The sequence below is a fragment of the Megalobrama amblycephala genome, linkage group LG1, assembly GCF_018812025.1.
Source record: "Megalobrama amblycephala isolate DHTTF-2021 linkage group LG1, ASM1881202v1, whole genome shotgun sequence".
In the NCBI taxonomy this organism is placed as follows: Eukaryota; Metazoa; Chordata; class Actinopteri; order Cypriniformes; family Xenocyprididae; genus Megalobrama; species Megalobrama amblycephala.
Window position 1 is genome coordinate 67,154,737 of NC_063044.1, and position 19,321 is coordinate 67,174,057.

The 19,321-nt window shown below is 37.3% G+C and overlaps 2 protein-coding genes across 2 annotated transcripts; one reads left to right on the plus strand and one right to left on the minus strand.

The window, feature by feature from the left end:
• Nucleotides 1-6,445: 6,445 nt before the first annotated feature.
• On the minus strand, nucleotides 6,446-7,099 carry LOC125280822 (gastrula zinc finger protein XlCGF49.1-like). The gene has a single exon (XM_048211567.1). It carries the CDS (start codon nucleotides 7,077-7,079, stop codon nucleotides 6,519-6,521), a length of 561 nt encoding a protein of 186 aa, XP_048067524.1. The 5' UTR covers nucleotides 7,080-7,099; the 3' UTR covers nucleotides 6,446-6,518.
• Nucleotides 7,100-8,974: 1,875 nt separating this feature from the next.
• Nucleotides 8,975-14,527, plus strand: LOC125280802 (ER lumen protein-retaining receptor 3-like). Its single transcript, XM_048211552.1, has 5 exons — nucleotides 8,975-9,442; nucleotides 9,902-10,002; nucleotides 10,641-10,799; nucleotides 13,858-14,113; nucleotides 14,207-14,527. The coding sequence occupies exons 1-5, from the start codon at nucleotides 9,352-9,354 to the stop codon at nucleotides 14,293-14,295; spliced, it is 696 nt and encodes a 231-aa protein (XP_048067509.1). The 5' UTR covers nucleotides 8,975-9,351; the 3' UTR covers nucleotides 14,296-14,527.
• Nucleotides 14,528-19,321: the final 4,794 nt, after the last annotated feature.

The window sequence follows — 19,321 nt, forward strand, 5'->3', positions numbered from 1 at the left end:
TTTAAAGCTTCACAGATCATATTGCTACAACAGTTCGGTCCTGCAGATTTACCTTATACAACATCAGGAAGATTAGACCCTTCCTATCGGAGCATTCCACACAAATTCTTGTCCAAGCTCTTGTTCTACCCAGACTTGGACTATTGTAATGCTCTCTTGGCTGGCCTTCCAGCATGCACTGTCAAGCCTCTACAACTGATCCAGAATGCTGCAGCAAGACTGGTCTTTAACAAACCGAAGTGAGCGCATGTCACTCCTCTCTTCATCAGTTTGCATTGGCTGCCAATAGCTGCTCGGATCTAATATAAGGTTCTGATGTTTTCCTACAGAATAACCACTGGCTCTGCACCACTATACCTTAACTCACTACTTCAGACTTATGCACCCTCCAGAAACATGCGTTCTGCAAGTGAACGGCGCCTTGTGGTGCCATCACAAAGGGGCACAAAATCACTCTCACAGACCTTCTCTTTGTCTGTTCCTGGCTGGTGGAATGACCTGCCACGCCTTATCTGAGCAGCTGAGTCTTCAGCCACTTTCAATAAAAATGCTAAAGACATATATTTTTCATCACTTGACCCAGTAGTAGTAGCACTTTTTATCTATCTTGATCTTCTTTTTTTTACTTCTATTCTCTTTCTCCATCTATTTATAAATCTATTATGTATTTAAAAAATCCTTGCTACGAGCACTTTACTGATGAAACAGTGACTTGACACAGCACTTACATACTGTTGTACTCATGTTGATTTGATTGATTCTACTATTATCATTTGTAAGTTGCTTTGGAGAAAATTGTCGGGTAAATGACTGAATGTAAATGTAAATGTGCACCTTTGGACTTCAAGATAGAATATCCCATATCCCAATATGTGCCAATCAAAATAGCCTCTTGAAGCATTAGAGGGGTATTAACTGTCGTGAAAAGACAATTGTGAATGCACTTCTGTAGAACATAAAATTCAATCAAGTTGTGAAATTGATTAAAAGTATATGTAACAAAGTTCAATGTCAGGAAGGAAGAGGACAGGGTCGGCTTGACTACTGACTGCAGTTTTTATTCAGTTTTCACAAAATAACAGGTGTGCAAAGTAACAAGTGTGCAGGCAGGCACAAAATGCTCACCAAAAATAATACACAATTTCTCCAAGATCTTTCAATATTCCAAGTGTGGGTAGCAGTCGGTAGTCCTTCTCTCTCTCTCATCCACTCCTGTTTGTCCTGGCATTATATAATATCTCCACGCCAATTACTGGAACAAGAAACAGGTGTTTGTCATTTGCATTTAACCCACTCACTCACCGTTCGTCTCCTGACTCTCTCTCTCAGTGCAGACTTCGCTGAACCACGCCCCCCTTGCCACAGTATAGTTCACCCCAACATGAAAATGATGTCATTCTGAATGGTTAGATTCTGGCATCCACTGCAGCTTCAATATACATGTACACGTGAAATACAGACTCCTGAACAAAATCTTAACATGGGGGAAACATTACAAGTATTCGCATTTCACGCTTTTGGATCGTAACCAGGTTGTAAGTACTGCTTTAAAATGCCAAAGAAGAAACAGGAACAAGAGACAAAAATTAGAGAGTAGGCAGTTTATTGAAAACGACATTGAAACTCAAACAGGCTGTTCATCAGCTGATCAAAAGTTTAAGACCATATGTAACAATAAGTTACTGTAACAGGGACAGGTCGCTCTAAGCACCTGATATTGGACCAGTGATTAGGTTCGTTACAGGAGGGTAAGTGATCAAGACACACAAGGACACAGACAATAACTGGAAATGACTATGTATTTTGTTTGGGAAAGAAAAATAATAATAAAGCAATTGTAACACAGTCACAACAACAATTAAATAAAAATAAATAAAACCAAATTAAAAGATTGTTTCTTTTCAATTCCCTGTTGTTGTTTTTGATATCTTTGAGCTCTGTTCATTATTTAAATAGCTTTTCTCCTATTTGCTTCTGGTTATTCTAGTTATGTTTTAGTTGTTTAGTTTCTAATTTGGTTTATAGATATTCAGTTTCACTAGCTTTTAGTTTAATAAGAGCTTTCCTTATCTAGGTTTTAGTTTTTTGTTGTTAAACGCTTTTATATTTCACTCATAGGAAAAAAATCCAAATTAAAACAATTAAAATGAGAAAAAAAGAAAAGTACAGTATCACAATAGTTCAATTTGAAACAATTTGAAAATAATTCAAACTCCTCAAACAATATAACAGTCAATAACTTCTCAGTCTGTGTATAAAGTTGAAAAATATGTTGGTGTGTGTGCAAAAGTCAGTGTAGACGAAAGTTGTGTTTCAACAGTAAGTAGTGCAAAGTAATCGCTGAAGGGAAAGTCAGATCCTACCAATCAGCATATACGCAATGAAATGGATTCCACCTGTTCAGTAGAAAACACCAGTCCGTGGGTATGCACAGGAGTTCTCTCACAGGATTTCTTGCGTTTCTCTCAAATCAACAGTAATTCGGTTGGGAGGCTCGCCATCTCGGTGTTCAATGGGTTCAATCCAATCACACAAAAAAACCTGACCTATTCATACAAACAGTGTCTTAAGTTTCAAAAGCATTTACACACTATTTCCTTTAGAACAACACAATATACACTACACATTCATCAATCAACCATCAATCTCTGTGAAAATAGTATTCATAAACCATTTTCTCCCATATTCAACATATATAAAATACCAGAATATGTTATCATGTGCAATATAGCAATTAAGTGCTTAAATTGAATATTATATCACATTTCACACTCCTTCAGAAACTATTACACACATAAAACACTTCAGAACTTTTATAAACATACATAACATTCAGTTTCTTTCTGTTTCAGTCACTTTCAGTTTCTTTCTAACATTCATAGTCCAAAAAAACAAAAACAAAACAGAACTAAAAGTGTCAAAAAAGGACTCAGTATTGAGTAGCCCCACTGTTGTTCTTGATCACTTCAAACACTCATTTCGGCATGCTTGATGTGACTGTTTCCAGGAGGCTGGTGCTCCACATGGTGAATATGGCTTCACGAAGGGCATCCATGGTCTGGAACTGATGTTTGTTTTGTAAACTTCCCTTTCCATCCATCCCCAAACATTCTCAAAGGGATTTAGATCAGGGGAACACGCAGGATGGTCCAAAAGAGCTCTGGGAGGAGTCCTTCGTCAGGTGGGAATTGTGAATTGCAGCGTTTCCTATTGAAAGACTCAATCATTACCGCACAGACGATGGCCATCAGTCAAGACATGTCCACATAGCCAGCCGCCGTTTGACACCCCTGCACAACCTGAAGCTCCATTTTCCATTAAAGGAAAATGGACCCCAGATCATGATGGAGTCTCCTCCACTGTGTCGCATAGAAAACATCTCCAGTGGGATCTCCTTGTCATGCCAGTAGTGTTGGAAGCCACCATGAACATCCAGGTAAATTTTTCTCGTTAGAGAATAAAACTTTCTTCCATCTTTCACTGTCCCATGTTTGGTGATCCATTGCAAATTCCAAATGGGCAGGTTTGTGGCATGGGAAGAGACATGGCCTTTGAAGACATTTTTTGTTCTTTAAGCCCTTCTCTCACAGAAGCTATCTTATGGTTATTGGGCTGCTGTCAGCATCAGTAATGGCCTTAATTTGGGGCGAGGATTGGCCTGTGTCTTCACAGACAGTCAGTTGGATCCTCCAACTCAGTGCAGGTGAAATCTTTTTGGGTCTACCACTTGACTTTTTTGTCCCGTAACTCTAGGGATCTTTAGACTATAGGTAAGGTTCAATTTGATTGCCCATTGTGATAAAGATGACCAGGAGTGTTTTAATTGTGGTCAACAGGGCCATCTCGTCCGTAATTGTAAATGCCAACCTAAAAGGTGTAGACAGTGTGGGGAACTTAGCATATTCACAAATATTGTAAACAAAAGAAAGTAAAGAAAGAAACAAAAAAGGAGACTTCCACTCTGTCTGAGAATGAGCTTGTGAAACTGAGAAAGAACAAGACATAACAATAAGGCCATACGATTTTAGTCTTAAGGAATTATTTTGAAGAAAATATCTATAATAAGTTTTATATTGAATACAGGTTAATGTAAAATCAGTCAGTGAATCCAAAAAAATATAAAAAGTAAGTAAAGGATGAAAACAGGGATGATTGGATCTTCTAAAAGAATGTTTCACTTTATGGAAAAATATTTTAACAGTCTCAAGTATGTTTTCTTGTGATGAGTGGATCACTACTGTAGTGTAAATAACTAAAATGATGTAGGACCTCTAAGTTCGAAATATTTGTTTTTTGATGGTCAAAGTGACAGAGAGTTTAAATGGCAAAAATGAGACAGCCAGTGTCACTGAGACTCGACCTGAAATGTGTCATTTCTAAATCCCCTAATATGTGGGTGAAAGACAAATATAAAATGATGTTTATTTGAAAACAAATGTCAATTCTGGCAAAGTCTTAAACTGGGCCAGAGTCAAAAGATATAGATAAAGTTTGATGGTAAAAGTTCTAAAAACACAGTGTACTAGTCCTGAAATCCACAGAGTCTCTCTCATTCAAAGTCAGCTAAATGCTGCTATCTGAGCCTGTGTCATTAGTGATAAGCTATTTATAGTGAAAGCACAGTGTCTCAGTTGAAAATCATGGACACAGAGATATTAAAATAAATGATCGCCATGAAGAGTAAAACTCAAGTAAAACTCATTAAAGAGGTCTTTAAAATAATAATGCAGACCAAAAATGATAGAAGTGATTATCTTGACAAATTTGTTTTATGACCATTAACTTTTTTGTCTCATCCTGGTCACCACCATGTGCAAGGCTGACGGCTCCAGTTACAGATGTAGCAGAACATTACAATGAATGGATGATTGTGATAACTAAATTCACTGAGTATAATCTCAGCATTTTTATGTTGCTGCTTTGAAGATGTCTAATGGATTTTAGTGATTAAATACTGCTGTAATTAACCTGTCAAGGCAGTCCAATGGCTCTGGTGGCTCTTGAATGATGTTTCCTAAGCTCCAGAAAACACCTGATTTTGTTGAAGAAACCTGTCAAAGTTTGCATAGTGGGAAAGAGCGGGTACCAGTGTGCACGAGGTGATTTCTCAATGATGGGTAAGATCCTCTTTGGCCAGACAGGGGACAACCAAAGGAAGGGAGTTACCGCTGCCACTGGGCATCTACCCTGAAGGGAGGGGTTTATGTGAGAGTGGAGCGCATGTCTGTGAGGCCAACAGCATCATTAAGAGGGGATGACCTGTGAAAGGTACAGCAGTCTGCCCCCAAAAGGGTCAGTGTATAATGACAGAGATTTGAGTCTCAGTCTTACATGTCTTTAGGAGGTACATAGGCAAGCATGCAAAATATAAGGTTTGTGACTTGTCTTAAAGGGGTGGTTCAATGCGATTTCACTTTTTTAACTTTAGTTAGTGTGTAATGTTGCTGCTTGAGCATAAACAGTATCTGCAAAGTTACAGCAATGAAAGTTCACGCATTAAAGTGGGCGAGACCATGTGGCGCAGCATAATGGAAGCGGAAGTTGTGTACACCAGACGCGAGCGGCAAAAGACATTATAATCTGTGATATTTTCTACACTGGATGCGGCGCTGAAGACAGCTTCCAGAATCTACACGAGTTCAATGCTGGATTTACACAAAGGCTATTACTGAAAGATGAAGTAGTTCCCACTTTAAAAGCAGAAGCTGCTGTTTATTGGCTTCAAACTGTAAGTATGTTTTATTGTTTGTACATGTCTTTTAAACCTATAGTTCTGTTGCTATTTTTGGTTGCATCAAGGACATGAGAGCAACTTGTTTTTGCTTCACTAGCCAGTTAGCTAAATTCTACAAACACCAACAAACTTCTATGTTCATAGACAAACAGTTGTTCATGCTATAAATTAAACGCTACCTTTACAAAAATGAGACTACTCAAGTCATGTATTTACTACAGTAAAGCTTTAATCGGGATAAAACTGGATATTGAAAGCTAATAAACAGCAGTAACAGCATATCTAAACACTTTGACACAAATACTAAATTAAATACCATTCATAAACGTCCTTTAAAAGCCACGATTGCACAGATTCTGCTTTACCCTCTTCATCTGGGTCTGATTCGCTCAATTTGATACAGCAAATAGACTCCATTATTTACATTTTCAACGAAGACCACATAACCGGTAACAACTAAAATGGTAAGGGGCGTGGCGTTTCTGGATGCTTCAGTGAATTACGATACACTGGGCCAGCTACCAACCTGCTAACCAATCTGAGCACAGTGCGTATTTCAGAGGGAGCGGCTTCATAGAAGCAGGAAGTCAAACGAGCTGTTCATATGACAGTGGAAACAGAGGTGTAGAATAAAGGTAAAATATATGAAAAATACAACGTTTAAAAAAACCCCCGAAGCATTAAGACATGTTAAACTGTGCCCCCAAAACACAATCAAGCCTAGAAAAAAAAAAAAACACTGAACCACCCCTTTAATTTTTTTTAACTTTAAATGTGTCGTGTGTTATGACACAAAATCAGACACTAAACCAAGTAAACTCTGTCTGTGGATCCTCTCATGTCTTTTCAGATCTGATGATTGACTGAATCTCTTGCCACAATCTGAACACATGTAAGGTTTTTCTCCAGTGTGAATGCTCTGGTGCAGTTTTAATTGTCCAGCTGAAATGAAAGTCTTCTCACACTCAAAGCACATGTACTCTCTCACACCAGTATGTATTTTCTCATGTGTTTGTAAACTTTGCAGCAGTGAGAAACTCTTTCCACACACAGAACATGAATGTGGCTTCTCCTTCGTATGAACTGTCATGTGTCTCTTCAGGTTTATTGACTTGAGGTTTAATGTTTTCCCACACTGATCACATGTAAACGGCTTCTCTCCGGTGTGGATTTTCATGTGTCCATTAAGGTGTTCTGATCGGCTGAAACTCTTCCCACATTGATCACATGCATGCGGCTTCTCTCCGGTGTGGATCATCATGTGTTTCTTAAGATTTGATGTTTGTGTGAATCTCTTCCCGCACTGATCACATGTGAACGGCTTCTCTCCAGTGTGGATCCTCATGTGATGCTCAAGATTTTGAAATGAAAGGACAAAGTGAGCCTGATGTAGTAGCAGAAAGTAGACAAGATTTCTTAAAATTTTGACTCTCAGGAAGTGACATCATCTGGGCTCTTTCTACAGCATGATGGGAAGTTGTAAACTACAGTAGTCAACATTTGAAGTGGATCAAAAAAGTTAATCAAAGTTGTCCTAAGAAGAAGGTTTTAGGACTTTGATGAAATGATCCACTTCAAATGTTGACTAATGTATACTGAAAATGTGTAAAATTCTGGTAATGTTGCAAATTGTGAATCAGATATAAAATAAATGTAAAATAAAACAGTTAATATAATATTTAGATTAATCTGATATTGACAATCAACACGAAAGTTTCTTGAACCTCCCTTTACTGACCATATATTAAATTTTGTTTTATATAAATCTGCTAAAGTATTTTTGAATCTTTCTGACAGGAATGTTGCTCAGCATCATGAATGAATGAAGAATAAACACCAACCTCTTTGTTCTTCAGTATCTTCAGTGTGTTTCATTCTGCAGGGTTCTGGATCACTCATGTTCTCACTGTCCTCTTTAATAAACTCAGTCTTTGCAGATTTCAGCTCTTCCTGATGCTCTGATGCTCGTCTGATGGGAATATTCCAGCATTTATTGGAGAACTGCTGTGGGAGGAGCTTCACTGATGATGTGATTGCTGTGGGAGGAGCTTCACTGATGATGTGATTGATGTGGGAGGAGCTTCACTGATGATGATTTCCAGTGTGGGAGGAGTTGATCTGCCAAAATCAAAATATATATATTAGTTACTGAATTTGATTTTATACTAACTGACACATCTAAGAATTTATATCTGTATGTCTATTGTAAAGTTACTGATGTTTCGAAGTTTCTAAATTTCTAAGCCTAATAATGGCCAGAAAAACATCTGTTTATCAACACCGATTAAATGAGCTTAGTTGACTTCTGAATGAAAATTTCCTGATAATTTACTCACATGTCATCCAAGATGTTCATGTCTTTCTTTCTTCAGTTGAAAAGAAATTAAGGTTTTTGAGGAAAACATTCCAGGATTTTTCTCTATATAGTGGACTACACTGGGGTTCAACAGGTTGAAGGTCCAAATGTTTTTTTTTAGTGCAGCTTCAAAGAGCTCGACATGATCCAAGACGAGGAATAAGAGTCTAAAGAAATGATCGACCATTTTGTGTGTGTGTGTATATATATATATATATATATATATATATTGCAGACACTGGATCTGTACTTCAGCCTACATCACAAAAGAAAGAGAAGAAAGAAAGAAATAAAGAAAGACATGAAAATTTTGGATGACATTGGGCTGAGTATCTTTTTAAGTGAACTAATCCTTGAAGTGTCAATTTACAGCAGATCTTAAGTCTTCAGCATAATTAATGGACGTGCACATTGCAGCCATTGTAAGACCAAAATACGAAAAGTGCTATTAAGTGTGCCATTTGGGACAGGGCCTTTCTCGCCTAACGCACATATAAATTCTCCTCCCTTTACACATCTGTCACAATTTACTTTTGCTGTTGAAATAAACTTTACATCTCATATATTATTAACACGTTATTAATATTTATTATGCATGTTTTAAAATTCCAAAATACAAATAACATTAGATTTCCCCATCCTACTTTTCTTTCCTTGCATCCTCCCCTCACAACCTATGGATGTAAAGCTGAGGCGTGAGTAAAGGGAACTAAGAGATATATATATATATATATATATATATATATATATATATATATATATATATATATATATATATATAAAGCACAACAATCAAAACATTTAAAGATGGATGTTTTGATGAAGGAGGAGCGTGAACTAAAAAATTCTCAGTTCCATGCGCATGTCCAAGAAACTCATGAATTAATGTCAGCTCCGCCCAGTGACCAGTGAAACTGAAAATACCAGAAACAGAATCTTGTTACACCGGTTTTTTTATACAGGTTTTTACAAATGTTATGCTTTTAAAACGTCACGTATTGATTAAAGTAATATAATTATGGTTTCGTCTTTTATCTGGACACTGACAAACAAAAAGTTTTAACCAACTTGATATTGCACCTGCTTTCCGATTAAGATAGAAGAGAAGCTCGAATGTCCAGTATAAAAACAACTTTATACCGTACCGACGCGCTCGCTGATCAGGAGCAAAAAAGATTTGTATTATTTCTGCTGGACGAATATATGATCTGAGAACAGCTGCGAAACTCTTTAAGACCAGCCCTGATTACTGATCGATAATATGAATATATTAAGACTGTCTGGAGATGTTTGTCATCTGGTGGCAATTATTAGTCTGTTCCTGAAGATCTGGAGATCCAAATCATGCGCAGGTAATGTGCTTTTCGTGCTCTGTCTCTGTGCATTGTAAACAGAAGTAATTAGACAGTGAATGTGGAAATGTACAGAAGAAAGTGGATGTGGAAAAGAACCGGAAGGAATCTCATTTACAGTGTATTTACGCGTGAAAAAAACAAACCGTAAATGCTCAAATGACGTAAAAGCGCGTCTTAAATGATGTTGCGCGATTGTTCATTGTTTTATTGTGTTCACATGGCAGCTGATTACAGGGTGTCAAGATTGTTTCGGAAAACTTTAAAAGCACCAGGAAGACTGTCGAAAACTGTGCCATCCTGTAGCAGGATAAATGTATCTGTATAGTTTTCTGATAGCGTAGTTCATGCCAGTATATTTAAAGTAAGAAGAAGAACAACAATAATAAGATCAACAGAGTTAGTTGTTTGAGGCAAGTCTTTCCGTTCAGTTGTGAAGTTTGTTGTTGTGTATTTCAGGTATTTCTGGGAAGTCTCAGGTGCTGTTCGCGCTGGTCTTCACCACCAGATATCTGGACCTGTTCACTTCCTTTGTCTCAATCTACAACACCTTTTTGAAGGTAAAGTGCCACATAAGTGGGGTGTTATGAAACACTAAGTCATAATTATAATATTTACATTTAATCATTTAGTAGACTCTTATCCAAATCGACTTACAGACGAGGAGTAGAAGCAAACCAAAAATATGGTAACAATATGCAAGTCCAAGTTAGTCTAATGCCTTATAATTAATAATTATATATATATTCACATACAATTTTGACCAGACACTGATAGCTCAGGAAATCAATACAAATAAGGAAATCATAATACCACAATCCATAAAAAAAGTTGTGAAATGGCACGGGTAAAAGAAAAAGCAGTACACTACAAAGCAACAGATTTCACTAAGCAGTTTGTCCTCCTGCCTGTGCACATTAGAATCAGTTGGGTTAGTGCATGTTGTTAGGTTAGAAAAAGGCTTGCACACCTCTGAATGCAAGCATTGGGCATCTCATGATGGGTCGAGGCAAAGAGACTTTCACAGCAAGATTGTCGTACATAACAATACTGGTTACAATACTGAGATGGAAATGCTGATGTATTCACTAATGTTTTATTTGATATTCCAATTTTATGCACAAGTAAATTTTGCAACTTTGGATGGAAAAATAGCTAGTGTAAATCACACCCAGACATGTGTCTCTCTGTCTCTCAGGTGGTGTATCTGGTCTTGGCATACGCTATTGTCAGCCTCATCTACTTGCGCTTCAGGAACACATACGACTCTGAGAACGATTCGGTCCGCATGGAGTTCCTGCTGGTGCCGGTGGCCGGCCTGTCGTTCCTGGTGAACCACGACTTCACAGTGATGGAGGTCAGAGTTCAGCGATACATGCTTTAGATAATAAGATGAAACACTGACTACAGACTACTACTGTCTGTCAGCTCTCCCAGGTGGAAAAAAAAGTACATTACGATAACGTACTTAAAGTGCTCTATTTTCGTGCACTAATTTTGTACTTGATATACTAAATTCTTCTTTAGGACTAATTAAGATAATCTTAAGAACATCTAAGTGTACTCAACTGTGCTATTTTGAGACGGCATGAAATATGAATTAAAATTCTTGTGTATACATTTTAATATACTATCTCTATATTTAGCTACCACTTAGTACACTATTGGTTCGTACTGTAAGTGGTATCTAAATACATTTTTTAAATGCAGAGATAGTATATTAAAAGCACATTTTATGGTATGTCTGATTTATCTGGTTTAATTGTGATTTGGATTTGTTAAATGTGCCCTAGAACACTATTTCACAATATAAGTCTAAGGTGTTTGTCTGTGTCTGTGAAGTTTCAGCTCAAAATATCCCATAGATTTTTTTATTAAAAAAATTTGTAACTGCCTATTTTGGGGCATAATTAAATATGCACCGTTTCAGCGTGCTTCCCCTTTAAATGCTCGCGCTCCCTGCCCCCTCGAGCTTGCAACTCTATAATACAGTGCATAAACAAAGTTCACGCAGCTAATATAACCCTCAAAATGGATCTTTACAAAGTGTTCGTCATGCAGCATATCAGATCATGTAAGTATAGTATTTATTTGGATGTTTACATTTGATTCTGAATGAGTTTGATGGTGCTCCTTGAATACAGAAAATCTAATTGCGATTTTTTTTTTTTTTTTTTTTTTTTTTTTTTTTTTTTTTTTTTTTCCCTGGTTAAAATTGCGATTTGTGATTTAAAATGCCATTTTATAAAACATGAAAAAAAAAAGTATAAACAATACCAGGCTTGTTTTGCTTGTCTGTAGGGCTGCACAATTTGGCCCGAAATTGTCTGCTAATATATTATTTTGACTAATAATTTTTTATTATTATTATTAACATTTTTATTATTGCTAAATAAAATAAAAATATTAAACCAAATAAGAAATATTACTGTTGTAATAACTTTCATTGTTAAAGTATTTAATTATAAATAACTATAATAATTAGAAAATAATATTTAAAACGTGTATGACAAAATGTGGGGTAACCTGTTAACATGCAAGAAGTATGTCTATAAATCATTAGAAGGGTCTAAGGATTTATTATCATGATAAAAATCTGTCTCAATAATTTCTTTAATTTTTGTCAGGAGGTATGCAAAATCAAAAATGGAGTCCATGTATTTAATATGAACTACGTGCCTCTTATGCATCCACTGTGGAAAAAAAAAACTGTACACTTATGTACGCTGGAGAAAAACATAATAAATATATGTTCCCCTCAAAGTTCTTTAGGGAGAGGAATTATTTTTCCTATTTTTACCCTGAATAGGACTGAGTGAGCTTTCCTTGGCGCTAAACAAGTCTGTTTCATACTGGACGCCGGAGGGCGCCCTTGAACAGACACTACAAATACTCCAAATATACGCAATATAACAAACGCTGTTCCAGGAAATCCCCAATGGGCATCATGCTATCGCTGTGACTGAATAAAAAGAAGGTAGAAACACTTTGATTGATTAAACATGTTGCTGTTTCTAATGCAGTGCTGTCAGATGGAGCGTCATTTACTACTGATCACAGAGCAGCTCTTCACTAACACGCTGTGTACATATTTATATCATTAAAAATCGTCATAATCATAATCGCACTAAGCCAAATTGCGATTTCGATTCAATTACGATTTATCGTGCAACCCAAGTACATTAGCAACATGCTAATGAAACATTTAGAAAGACAATTTACAAATATCACTAAAAATATCATGATTTCATGGATCATGTCAGTTATTATTGCTCCATCTGCCATTTTTCGCTGTTGTTCTTGCTTGCTTACCTAGTCTGATGATTCAGCTGTGTGCAGCTCCAGACGTTAATACTGGCTTGACTAATGCCTTGCACATGGGCTGGTATATGCAAATATTGGGGGCGTACATATTAATGATCGCGACTGTTGCATCACAGTTGGTGTTATGTTGAGATTCGCCTGTTCTTCAGAGGTCTTTTGCACGAAACAAATTTACACAAGAAGGAGGAAACAATGGTGTACTGAACTCTAATTATTCAACTATGCCTATGAATATATAAATTCTAATTAAAAAGTTATAATAATAATTCTAATTATAAAATTATAATTATTCAACTATGCCAAGGTAAATTCGATTTTCAATTCTAGTGCACCTTTAAGTACTGGTGGTAGGATTCTTCTACCTATCCCTTTTCAAACTGGTTGAGTATTGTGTTATTTTTATTTAATTATTATTATTAATATATATTTGTGTTATTTTTTGTCTTTTTCTTTTAATTATTCGAGTTTGAAATAAAGACTACAAGTACAAAATACTTCCACCTACGTCACGTGTGACCTTTCCAACATGATAATGTAATGCGTGGCCATCACAGAGCAGTGTAAGATGAGTATTTGTGGTTAAAAAGTATATACGTTTTTATTTTTTTAGAAAATGGCTAATGGTTTCTCTAGATAAGACCCTTATTCCTCGTCTGGGGTCATGTAAAGCTCTTTGAAGCTGCACTGAAACTGACATTTAGACCTTCAACCTGTTGGTCCCCACTGAAGTCCACTATTTGGAGAAAAATCCTGTAGGGCCCCAAACCTGTTCCCAATTAAAAAATGAAGCTAAGAACAGAAAACAAACTGAAAACCTTTACTACAAAACCAGAAGCAGTAAAAAAAGGTCTTTATGTATCAGCCATCTTGTGTTTTTATAGACCTTGGTGATCTTAAGTCTCTTTGTGTGATTAGCTAATCACACGAGGCAGGCAGCCATTGGCTGGAACAACTGCAGATGGATGAACCAATAGGGGCAGACTCCTGTAACAGTAACAAACATAGAGAAAACAAAACACACACGCCTAGAGGGCATAATAGTCGCTCTGTCACTAATTGATTGCTGTGTAATCATGGATGTGTTTGTGTAGATCATGTGGACATTCTCCATCTATCTGGAGTCGGTGGCCATCCTGCCGCAGATGTTCATGATCAGGAAGACGGGCGAAGCAGAGTCCTTCGTCACACACTACATGTTCTTCCTGGGTCTGTACCGCGCTCTGTACCTCTGTAACTGGGTGTGGCGCTTTTACTATGAGGGGTTCTACGACCTGATCGCCGTGGTGTCCGGTGTCGTCCAGACCATCATCTACTGCTGCTTCTTCTTCTATCTCTACTTTACCAAAGGTCAGCAGACATCACACACCTTTGTAATTTCTGTCTGTTTTATGAAATTATTACTGGACTCTAAAACTAATCTATTTATCTGTCTGACTACAGTGCTGAGAGGAAGTGCAAAGGTGACACTGCCATTGTCAGTTACTGAGATATCAGACCCCGCCCCTTCATTAGGCCACACCCAGCAGTGACATCATCCCTGCCCACCGCTGTAGTTCTTCTGTTTGTAGTGTTATCATTCCTTACAGTAGGGATGGAGAACGCTTTTGACACTTTTCTCTGTTTCGGGAAAAGATTCGAAGCTTCAGGAGTGTTGAAAATAGTGCCATCTTGTGGCAGGAAAATATACAGCAGCCAAAAACCCGAGAGCGCAGATCCGTTGTTTCTTCCATTAAGCACAAATAAAAACCTGACAACAATAAATGTTTAGTTTTCTGATTATATAATTCACATATTAAAATGTGGCAGAAAATTAGATGTAACAATTATAATAATATTCATTATAATCATAGCCTACAAACAGAGTTGTCTGATGCAAGTAAATGGTGCTCTAGTTATTTTATGGTTTTTATACTGTTTATATGGCAGAATATATGATCATGTAATATAATTAAATTCACATTTATTTGTATAGCGCTTGTTACAATACATATCGTTTCAAAGCAGCTTTACAGAGAATGCATGTCAACATTACAATTTAGAGAATGCAGTTAGCAAATAATTTAATAATTTAGGCAATTAATTTACAATCACTGTTAGCAATATATGCTATAGGCTTACATAAAAAAAAATCTTAGTAAATGGACTTTAACTTTCCTAAACCCATAGAGAACTGGTCTGGTTTCAAACATCCTGATACACAAAAGTGAAGCATCCATGTGACTGGAAAGAAAGTGAGGCTTCGTTTTTCATTGATCACGTGTTTATCTGAAAACAATACACGCTCCAGCATGGAGCTTCAAGAGAAATTTCGCTGCATACTCATTACATGCTTTGTCATACAGTGTCATACTGTATGTAACATCACTACCTTACAGTGACCAGATCTGCTGGATGAGTCTTGTGTTTGATGCCTTTATGTTTCTGATCAAAAAGTATTTATTTTAATAGTGTTGCATTATTGACTATAGAGCAGCAGGACATGTGACACTTTTAAGTGGTCCATGATACTATAATTGCCAAGCATCAATATTGGGAAATATATAGTTGAAAGATCCAGTACAACTTACTGAAATCTGTATCATGTTATACATAATGTTAATCGATCAATCAATTGTTCCAATAAAATAGCTTGTAAAAATGTCACATTTACCTCAGAAAATGCTGTTCAATGTCACAAAACTTGTTAGTCAAAAATTAACTTGGAGAGGATCAAAAATGAACTTAGAGAGGAGCATTTTGATATATATCCACTGTGACTATAGGCCAATGCATATTAATTTACGTAACACGTGCTTCAATAGTGAATGTATAAAACCTTATAATGTTTAGGCAGACATTTAAAATGAGTAGAAACATAATTGTGGCATTAAAAATGTATTATAATGTTATTATAAAAACGTATTTATTTGTAATTTATATGTAAGTAGCTTACAAATCAATTAATCTTAACCTTTAATATTATAATGATGTACCAGCTGTGGTTCCTTGTATAGCATACAGCATTAGTTGAGAAATTTGCCATAAACTTTACCTGATAGGCCCCAAATGAATCATTATTGAATTGAAGGTAATCAAATCGAAATCAAATTGCATGCTTCTGAATCAAAATCGAATCCAAATTGTGAAATTTGTGTCAATGCCCAGCTCTAGTTTCAATAATTTGTATTTTTTACTTGAAGCAAATGTTGTTTTTTTTCATTTATTTTCTTGTGGGAGTGCACCAGAATACTTAGTTTATATGTTAAAATCACAAAAACTTTCTCCTGGGGGAGGATGCCCCTTGACCCCCCACCTACTATTTACCTTGGAAACATGTCACCTTTTTCAACACTTTGTCGGTGTGCTCCTAATATCATGTACTTTGTGGTAACAAAGCTTATGCATTCCTGCCTAAGGAATGGAAACATAGATGTTATTTGACTAATTTTCTACCAGTAATGCGAGTAGTGTGAATGGATGGGAACAGTTCAGATTAACAGTTTAATCTAGACAGAGAAAGCATTCAATCTCCTAAAATGAAACATGTTTGGGAGGGTTTTTACTGTCTTTAGGAGCAAGCGGTTTACAGAATGAGGAACAGGCACTACATGAGGCATTTGAGGCCACAGCAAACACTACACTTGTTTCTGTTGCTAACATTTCAGAGGAAGTCCATGCAATGAGGAAGTTTGTTTGGCAAAATTGAATGGCTCTTGATATACTGTTAAGGCTCCGGTATACTTCAAACGAACTTCTTTTTCGTTCTTCGTTTAGGGGTAAAACGAAGTTCGAAATGTGTGACCAGTGATATACTGTAAACAAACATCTGACGCCGCCCACACTGCTAAGAGCGACGTTTAGATGAATATGTAAATATGTGCTGTGCACTTTCTTCCCAGTAACAAAATAAACACAACAAAAATGAGAAAACGGTAAGCATTTATTATAGAAAGCATAAGAAAAGCTTCTGGGAATGTTAGCACAAGCTCTGCAAAGTAGCACTCCAGTCACGTCACGTCTTCACATAGCACTTTATTCAATGGATTGCTTAAAATCAAGCAGCTTTACAGTATCAAACATGAAAAACAGTGTTAGTGTCTCATTTTAGCCCAACTTCATTTTGTACTATAAAGCAGCTATCTAGTCTGTTCATGTTTTCACCTGCGGAGATCTTACCTCAACAAACTCTACAGATCAAATGAGTCAGATACGCGGGCCACGTGAGTGAAGGCGGAGCCTCAGCGCGCACCTCCGGTTACGGTATCGTCACTGACCAATGGTAGTACGAAGGTGTTTTGCAGCTGGAGCTGAAAGTTCACTTTGGCAAGCCGTTTCGAACGTCCAAAAAGAACACAAAACGAACTTCGTTTTGGCCTGATTTTGTTCGAAATGACGTCACATTAGTTCTTTCTTCGATTTCGTTTGAAGTATACCGGGGCCTTTAGCCTTCCAGGGAGGAACATGCAAAGTGATTGCAACTAAGTGTTGTTCATAAATCACAGGAGGAAGGAAAAAGATGCGGAAAGGCTCTAGTCTCCAAAGTCCAGGCCACGTGATTTTACGCTTTAGCAGGTCCCACTTTGTCCAGGATCCTTGTGATCCAAGTTCCACAGCCCTTGACCTTTGCCCTTCTTCCTCAAGGTGTCAAACCTCGGCTTGGATCATGTCTCACCTCTGCCTTGGGTCTGCTTTCCCCCACTGCTGGAAATGGTTTTTCCCGAGTCATTGTCTCCGCATGCATGGGTTCCCAATGATGTCCTTCAACTTCAGAATGCTTTCGGCCTGTGTCACTTATGTGTCAGCTGCCCACTCGTGTCCTGATCTTGTAGTGATGCCTGCCCCTCTGACCTTTTCATTGCTGGAGTCTCTGTACATCATCACAGCCCTGCACTTTGCCACCTCTTCAGCCACTGATGATAGGGGTAGTTGTAACTGTCCAGACCTGATAGACCTACTGCCGTGAAGCTTAGTGGAATTCCAAGCCTCTTGTGGAGGTGTTTGTTCACTCATCTCTCGAATCCTTCCACAGATGTCATAGGTACGTCATAAATTGTCAGTAGCAACATGAGTCTTGGTAGCAGAGCATGCTGGAATAGCCATGCCTTGAACCTTCCTGGTAAGCCTGATCCCTCTTTCTTTCTTAACTATTCATCTGCCTGTTTCTCTCTCCTGGATATGTAGCTTATGTCAGTGAGAGGTATTGTTCCACTTCCCTTGGCATTTAATTGGGTTTTTTCAAGTGAAGGTATAACCTCCCTCTGGACATGGAGCTGGAACTTGCTGGTCACTCTCCCGTTTCTGATCACCATGCTTTTTGACTTCCTTGGTTTGAACATGTTGCCACATCTTAAAGTGGCTTTAGGATCCACCTTGCTTGTACATGGGATGAAGTTGTCATGGTTAGGTCATCCATAAAGTCTCTTATTGGAGGCTGGCGGGTGCCAGACTATTCCCATTTCCAGGTCCTGCCACTGGGTTGAAAAAATGGGCATTCTTGAACCATAACTTAAATCCTCCAAAGTAACTAGTGATCATTACCCTGATGTGGTGGGGGATATTGTAGTGTTCCATAGCTGCATTGATGAGGTAGTGAAGGATTGATCCATACGCACTGGCCAAGTCAAGCCAAACAACTGTTAGATTTATATTTATTTATCTTAAATTTAAAAACTTTACAGCTGAGGGGATAAATGAATGTCTAAACTGATTTGTTTTACTAATAGGAGTTCTATAACAAATGCCAGAAGATATTAGGTGGAACTCATGATATGTTTTCAAATTGTTAGGCTGCATAAATTAGGTCCAGAATTAAACCGGGAACACTTCCTATAACAGCAGATGTACTCGTTACATCAGAAGAAGAATGGCATCTACGCTAATATTAGTCTCTCTGTTTATCCCAAGGTTTACTGTAGTTGAGATCGAGGACCTGTGCCTAGTTACAACAACAATGCAGCCCTGAAGTGAAGTCACCTAATGTAGTTTGGTTTCTTTGCCGCTGTCGCCTTTGACTTGCTTAGTTGGGGACACTTGATATTCAACAATGTTTTTGCTCTGCATGCATTGACGATGACATCACTGTTTTTTTCAGTGCTGATATATAGATAAATTAAATAATTATTCATTTTTACAATGGAATGAATCAATATTGAATTTACTTGAGATGGATACTGACACCATTTTAACCAAAATTATATACCAGTTATCACTGTAAAACTACTTTGACACAATATGCATTATAAAAAGCGCTATATAAATAAAGGTGACTTGACTTGACTATACTGAATAAATTTCCTCCTAGAGCTAAAATCAGTAGCCATCTCCTTAGTTTTTAAGAACATTACGTTTTAAAAAGCCTTCTGACACCAGACAATAAAGTCATCAACCACAGGGCCATGCATGGAGTCCTCCTCACTCAGTAGGCTAACAATTACAGTATCATCAGCAAATTTTGTGCCTATTTCTAGAAATGCAATCATTTTGAATTGGAACACAGCTACAGAGTTGTCCCTAAGCCACTGATGTGTTGTCTTGGCAGTACACTTCCTTGTTGAGCCCCCTTTCAAAATAAATGTC